Here is a 7,235-nt window from a genome sequence, read left to right on the forward strand (position 1 = left end):
TAACAGTGACGATGTGTGCAAACAAGTTCTCACTGAGCTTAGGAGAAGAAGAACCATGGATAAAAAACAGCTCCTTCCTTGGGACACCTTGAACTTGTGAACTTTAGCACCTTATGAAAGACTCTTGATGCACTTTATGAAATACTCTATGCACTTTATGAAATACTCCATGCACTTTATAAAATACTCCATGCACTTTATGAAATACTCTATGCACTTTATGAAATACTCCATGCACTTTATGAAATACTCCATGCACTTTATAAAATACTCCATGCACTTTATAAAAGACTATATGCACTTTATGAGACTCTCCATACTCTGGACACACTTTAAGCTCAATTTGCACATTTGTTTTACTAGTTAAATTTTTTTAATTGTTGTATTCTTTATATTGATTGTTTTTTGCTTATTGTATGTTTAAATGTATAGCCTATAATTTGTAATTTGTAAAACCTTAAATAAAGCTCTTTAAAAAAAATATATATAAAAGGTAGATGGAGATAGAAGTTCAGGGTCAGACTTTAATATATGCCAGTGTTTTTTTAAAACAGATTGTTAAGTATCCAGTTGAAATAGGTCAGCGTTGACTGATGGTCTAATGTCTTTTATAACATAAATCCACGTAAGAGCCAAACAGAAATTGAACAGACAGAAAACAAGATGGTGTTTGAGCCTGACACTGCCGTGGACTCGATACACAGTCTAAGATTTGGCTCTTTGCTGACCACTTTTCATTATATCTTTCATAATTCAAACAATACTTGGCTGGAAGTTTTCATTCTTTTACTGCTGGTAGCGCATTTGCTGCTCATGATCTGACCTGATAGTCCTGAAGCAACAATGCTGTTATTAATGCACACAGGATATATGTTACATGTGTTATTTCTGTCTGATGGAGGCTATTCTACATCATGCAGTATGTAAAACACCTTCTCTGCTGTGTGGGTTCATGTTTAGTTGCCAGTTTGTGCAATAAAAGGGTTAATTTTATAACAGTGCTGTGCAGAGCCAATGCTGCTGGTTCTGCCGGTGCAAATAGTATATTTGAGCCTGAATAGGTTCAAATCGACAGCCCCCTCACAGATTATGATCCGGCAAGCATCTCAATTTAGGTCTACAATACATTTTGGCCCACCTAATTTGTTTTCATTTTTTCTTTTGACGATTTGTAACTTTTTCCGATGTTTTTGGGCAGAAAACTGTAAGTGAGAAGACTAATACAGTCAACGATATTTGACTTTTCCGATTAAATAAAAGCCTATCAGTAAACTAAACATGTCAGGCCCTTGATGTGATTCTTATTTTCCAGTGTGGCCCTCTGTGAAGTTGAGTTTGACTCCCCTGTTGTAGAGAGTACTGCTATTGCTGTTGTACTGCAGTAGCCTATTATGTTGGAAGGTACATTTTGTTCAGTTTGTCCTTTTTGTTACTTCGTCTTTTTGAAAATGGCCCGATCGCTTTTGTACTGGCCCGCCCAAAATCCTATTTCAGCCTACGCCACTGTTTTGAATGCTGTGATTAATACATGTTTGCTTTAATGACAGTATAGTTTAGTTTTAGCAGCGAGCACCTATAGCCTGGTCCAGTGTTTGTGACTATTTCTCTCCCCCTGACCCTAACCCTTCAGACCTCCTAATTTACGAAAGAAGATCTGAATATAACACATATGAAATGTACCAATCTTCAGTCATGTCAAAATTATTCCCAAGTCTACAATATCTTATTTCAATCAAGTTATCAAAATCCACGAAATAAAGTCAAATCTACTTATACACAAAGTAATGCTGTAAACATCCTTGGTAGCCTTTGTATTCCTTGACTGGAAATAAACTCCTTTTTATCTTTTCATTTTAACATTTCTTTCTCTCTTTTTCTCCGGGTGATGTTACCGCGTCTGCTCTGTTTTTCCTCCTTTCTTTTTTTTTTTTTGGGTAATTTCTGATTCTTATGGTGAACTTTTAGAAACAAACTTCCAATTAAACAGGAAGCAGTAATTAATCTATATAATAAATCTCTCTCTCCCTCTCCCTCTTTCTCTCTCTCTCCCTCTCTCTCTCCCTCTTCCTTTTCTCTCCTCTCTCTCTCTCTCCCTCTCTCTCGCTCACCCCCTCTTTCTCTCTCTCCCTCTCTCTCTCCCTCTCTCTCTCTCCCTTTCTCTCTCTCTCCCTCTCTCTCGCTCACCCCTCTTTCTCTCTCTCTCTCTCTCTCTCTCTCTCTCTCTCTCTCTCCTTTCTCTCTCTCTCTCTCCCTGTCTCTCCCTCTCTCTCTCCCTTTCTCTCTCTCTCTATCCCTCTCTCCCTCTCTGTTTTATCTAAAAAGATAAATTTCTCTGTTTGTTCGTCTCACTTCAATTTTATTGCTGCAAAATGGGGATTGTGTCCAGCAGACAGACTGACCAACACATTTTCGATGCTATTTTTCATTAACACCAACTTATTACCAATAGTTTTACACTTATTTTTGGAATTCATGATCAATAAATCTCATTTATAGGAGATTAGACCTGATTTTGAAATGATGAATGAATTCTGACTAATATTAGAGGAACGTATGTTGGTGGAGAATCAGTCAAAGTTCAGTCAGGTTTTGAAACCATTTCACTTTTTTCAAATGCTATGAAATTGAATACCCACAATTCACTGAAAGTAGAAATTGAGTACTTGCAATTGTACTTCATTTTTGGAGTAATTTGGTTAAAAAGAAACCCATATTTCTGATATAGAAGTTTTGAGAACAGGTCAAATTTGAGCCGAGGACAACAGGAGGCTTAAAGCGTATAACTCTCGCCAAAATGCAACCTATAGGGTAAGTAAGTAAGTAAGTAAGTAAACTTTATTTATATAGCACCTTTCACGGACAAAATGGGTCACAAAGTGCTTTACAGTAAAATAAAAACAGAGCAATGACAACACATACAAAGCTATATGGCTAATAAAATGCTTGTCTAAAAAGATGAGTCTTCAGATGTTTTTTTGTCTTTTTGTGGATGTATGTAAGCATAATTAGGACGGAATCGCCACTTTTAAGATTTACCGTATTCTCATTTTTCGGTCAAATGGCCTTTTGAATGGGAGAGCTATAGGGGCGCTACTATGCTAGCTTAAAAATAGCTTATTTTTAAAACACTGAGAAGGCTCGACACAACATGAGACTTTGCTCCAAGTGTTCAGGTGATTATGTCAACCCTTGTGTTTAAATTTCAGATTTTTTGAAAATGGGTTAAATACTCAGAACAAAACATTTTAATCTCCAGAATTGTTTCGGACACTTCACGTGCAAATTAAGACTGTGTGTCCCTTTTGTTTTGGACCCAGACTTGACGGTGGTAAATGCTCTTTACGCTGAATATGCAGAACGGGCTGTTCACACATCAGGCCAGGTAGATGGAGGAACATCTGGCTGAGTGGTGTAAGGACAACATCCTGGTCCTTCACACCACTCAGACAGAAGAGGATGGTTGGTGACTTCAGGAGAACACAAGGAGAAAGCCCTCCTCCTGTTGAAAGTGCATATATGTAAAACACTTTGAATCTGAATCATAAAGAAACTGCCTTCTGACAGTTTTTACATACTAACCAGTAGTGTAGTCTATGTGATACGCAGGTATACGCAGTATACCCACTAAGAAAGCTCCTGGATTTATATACCCCACTTAAAAATGCCCAATGACACGTAACAACATACTTTCCATTACATTTTTGATATGTTTTGAATTGTCATCTGTGCTTTTCTTCTTCACATAGGCTAAATAAAGGTATTTCCACTGTAAATTGGTGAATAAAAGTAGATCCAAATACAGAAAATGAAGTCTTTGATGCTCAAAACTTCCCTGGGGGAGGACAAACAGACCCCCCACTATGATATCCCCCCAAAGGCAGATTCTGGCCTAGTTTTTTTTGTCACTTTTTCTGATGTTTTTAACACTTTCTCTACTACACCACTGCTACTATACCCACTATAACTAATAATGATATTTATTAAACTAAACCAAAACAATAAAGTAAAACTCCATCAGTTAATGTGTACAACCAGAAAAAGTCAGTATTGTCCTATTTTGATTTGTGTGATAAAATGTGTTCAAACTTCTCAAAGCCAATCAGAAGGAAGAGTCTTAACTGCCTGCCGTTAGGCCCCGCCCAGCGAGACACAGGCCCCCTGCTCTCTCTTACGTCCGCAGATAAGACGTAAATACAGCCGTTTGAACACCGTCAAGTCATTCGTTTCATCGATCTCAACTGAAAAATGTCTGGAAGAGGAAAAGGCGGGAAGGGACTCGGGAAAGGAGGCGCCAAGCGTCACCGTAAAGTTCTCCGTGATAACATCCAGGGCATCACCAAGCCCGCCATCCGCCGTCTGGCTCGCCGCGGCGGAGTGAAGCGTATCTCCGGTCTTATCTACGAGGAGACCCGCGGTGTGCTCAAGGTCTTCCTGGAGAACGTCATCCGTGACGCCGTCACCTACACCGAGCACGCCAAGAGGAAGACTGTGACCGCCATGGATGTGGTGTACGCTCTGAAGAGACAGGGCCGCACCCTGTACGGCTTCGGAGGCTAAATTACCCGGATCAACGACAACACAACGGCTCTTTTAAGAGCCACCCACTAGTCCTTAAAGAGCTTACTTCCTCCGTTCAGTCTTTGTTGACCGTATGAAATAATTCCATCAGAAGTACTTGTTATAACTACTGTCAATACTTTTTTTAGTATCTTTTCAAAACCTGAAATACATCGGTTTTATTTTGGGAGGGAATTACAGCTACTAACCCTGACATTACTATTTTATTACTACTTATGGTGATCATCTTATATAAATAGTTGATTAAGTGTACATGTACACCCAAACAAACTCTCACAGATATTAGATATACTAAAGTACTCTTAAGCATGAAATACTAAATGTAATTTAACTGTAATGTAGCAGCTGAGAGAACTATGTTAGAGAACTACATATGTTGAATTAATACATACTCAGTTTCTTCCATTGTTCCATTATTGCAATATAAGAAAACCGAACGAATACATAACTCTTAAAAGCTAGTATAGAAATTAATGTATAACCTAGACATGTCAACAAGGCCTAAATGTGAGCAAGAGAGTAATATTAGAATAAGATATACTTAGTCAAAGACAACACAGAATACAAAAAAGGCAACAAATACAAGTATCTCTCAACACATACTCTCATGCAACACAAACATGCTTCCATATACATATAATAAGCATATTAACTACTCCTTTCATTGGCCCATTACACAACCTTAGATCTATTAGACTTCGTCTTGTTTAAATTAAAGGTTATATTATGTAAAACTCTGTTACATGCATGTTAGAGGAATAGATGGCTGAATATTCACCTATTTTCCCCCCAGTATGGTAACCGTATCAAATCTACAGAATAAAAAAATGTCTAAATCATCTGTACTTAGTATTCATGTTTCTCTTGTAACATATTATATTGTTTTATGTAGTCTTAAATGACTATTTATTATTACAGTGTATATATTTGTATTTATTTTGTATTTGGATGTGGTTGAGTGTACACAAGGTACCTTTTAGTCATCTGTAGCTTGCCTGGACATCTTTATCAGACTACAACGTTATCCTCGACAGTTCTGTTAAATGTGCAATGTCACTGTGATGGCATCTTGTTATGCATTTATTTCTGTTACTGTCTAATCAATCAAAAAAGTAACGTTACTATTGTTGTAAGTGAAAAAACTGGTAATAAATGTGATATTATCAAGCTAGACGTAGGCTATGAGGCTTTATAAAACAGCCTTTTATTTGGATGTTTTTTGGCGGGCTTCTCAGTCAACTAAACAGATTAACTAGAACAAAAGTAGTCCAATAATAGTCTTATCTTCTATTATACATGTAATATGGCCCATAATATCACAATATTTCATCTGTAATTTTACAGTTCGTTGTAAATAAATCACCAACCGCCATAAATGTAACCATAGTAACGAAGGAGCTCAGTCTTTAGTCGTAAGTGTGTTTGGCTCTTAAAAGAACCGTTTGTTTGGGTTTGTTGAATCGGTTTCCGGGTTGTTTACTTCTTGGCGGGCTTCTCGGTCTTCTTGGGCAGCAGGACGGCCTGGATGTTGGGCAGCACGCCGCCCTGAGCGATGGTCACTCCGCCCAGCAGCTTGTTGAGCTCCTCGTCGTTGCGGACGGCCAGCTGCAGATGGCGGGGGATGATGCGGGTCTTCTTGTTGTCGCGGGCAGCGTTTCCAGCCAGCTCCAGGATCTCAGCGGTCAGGTACTCCAGCACGGCCGCCAGATACACGGGGGCTCCGGCACCGACGCGCTGAGCGAAGTTCCCCTTCCTCAGATGTCTGTGGACACGGCCCACCGGGAACTGGAGCCCGGCCCGGGAGGACCTGGTCTTCGCCTTCGCCCTGGTCTTACCGACACCTTTCCCGCGTCCAGACATCTTGTTGTTTATTCTTCGGTGTAAAGCGACAGAATGTGCCTTGTCGTCGAGAGAACGCTTCTTATATAGAGGCAGCTGCTCGCTCATTGGCTACTTCGAACGTAACTGTGATCGCCCAATCAGAAAAGAGTTCTACACCGCTTCCACTGCGCAGCATTGTAGATAGGTTTTTCAGAATAAAACAACGGATATATACGGTAACATTTTTAATACAACTTTTTAATAAAAGTCAGCTTAATCTACGTTTTAAAAGAAACTGACTCATTGCAGAAGGTAGGATGTGACATCAGTCACACTCACACACTGAATATTATATACAAATAACATACTATTTCTTTAAAATATATTTTAATTTAAATTTATTTAAATAAAACAACTATTATAGAATAACAATTAAAGAATAAAACAACGGACAGAACGTACGGTAATCTTATTAATACCATAGATATTGTTCTATATCTATGATTAATACACTTTAAAAAATAAAAATAAAAGTCAGATTACTGATTGTTTTTAAAGAAATGGGCTCCTTGTGGATGGTTCTTCAAAATATATCTGAATTTAAATATATCACTGTAATGCTATGCATTAAATAACTACTTTTGTGTTGTGTTAGATAGATAGATAGATAGATAGATAGATAGATAGATAGATAGATAGATAGATAGATAGATAGATAGATAGATAGATACTTTATTGATCCCCAAGGGGAAATTCAAGTTCCCAGTAGCTTAAAGTAGTCATAAACAGGATGATAAAATAACAAATCCACATGAATAATATGGACAATAAAAGAA

At 38.1% G+C, this 7,235-nt stretch overlaps 2 protein-coding genes across 2 annotated transcripts; one reads left to right on the forward strand and one right to left on the reverse strand.

Moving 5' to 3' along the window:
- Positions 1 to 4,068: 4,068 nt before the first annotated feature.
- Positions 4,069 to 4,602, forward strand: LOC120565402 (histone H4). The gene has a single exon (XM_039811210.1). It carries the CDS (start codon positions 4,246 to 4,248, stop codon positions 4,555 to 4,557), a length of 312 nt encoding a protein of 103 aa, XP_039667144.1. The 5' UTR covers positions 4,069 to 4,245; the 3' UTR covers positions 4,558 to 4,602.
- A 963-nt stretch (positions 4,603 to 5,565) lies between these two features.
- LOC120565403 (late histone H2A.L3-like) lies at positions 5,566 to 6,465 on the reverse strand. Its single transcript, XM_039811211.1, has one exon. It carries the CDS (start codon positions 6,436 to 6,438, stop codon positions 6,055 to 6,057), a length of 384 nt encoding a protein of 127 aa, XP_039667145.1. The 5' UTR covers positions 6,439 to 6,465; the 3' UTR covers positions 5,566 to 6,054.
- Positions 6,466 to 7,235: the final 770 nt, after the last annotated feature.

The sequence above is a fragment of the Perca fluviatilis genome, chromosome 9, assembly GCF_010015445.1.
Source record: "Perca fluviatilis chromosome 9, GENO_Pfluv_1.0, whole genome shotgun sequence".
In the NCBI taxonomy this organism is placed as follows: domain Eukaryota; kingdom Metazoa; phylum Chordata; class Actinopteri; order Perciformes; family Percidae; genus Perca; species Perca fluviatilis.

What these genes read in the sequence shown, in the direction of transcription:
- LOC120565402 (XM_039811210.1), top strand. Translation starts at nt 4,246, where the DNA reads ATGTCTGGAAGAGGAAAAGGCGGGAAGGGACTCGGGAAAGGAGGCGCC.
- LOC120565403 (XM_039811211.1), bottom strand. Translation starts at nt 6,438, where the DNA reads ATGTCTGGACGCGGGAAAGGTGTCGGTAAGACCAGGGCGAAGGCGAAG.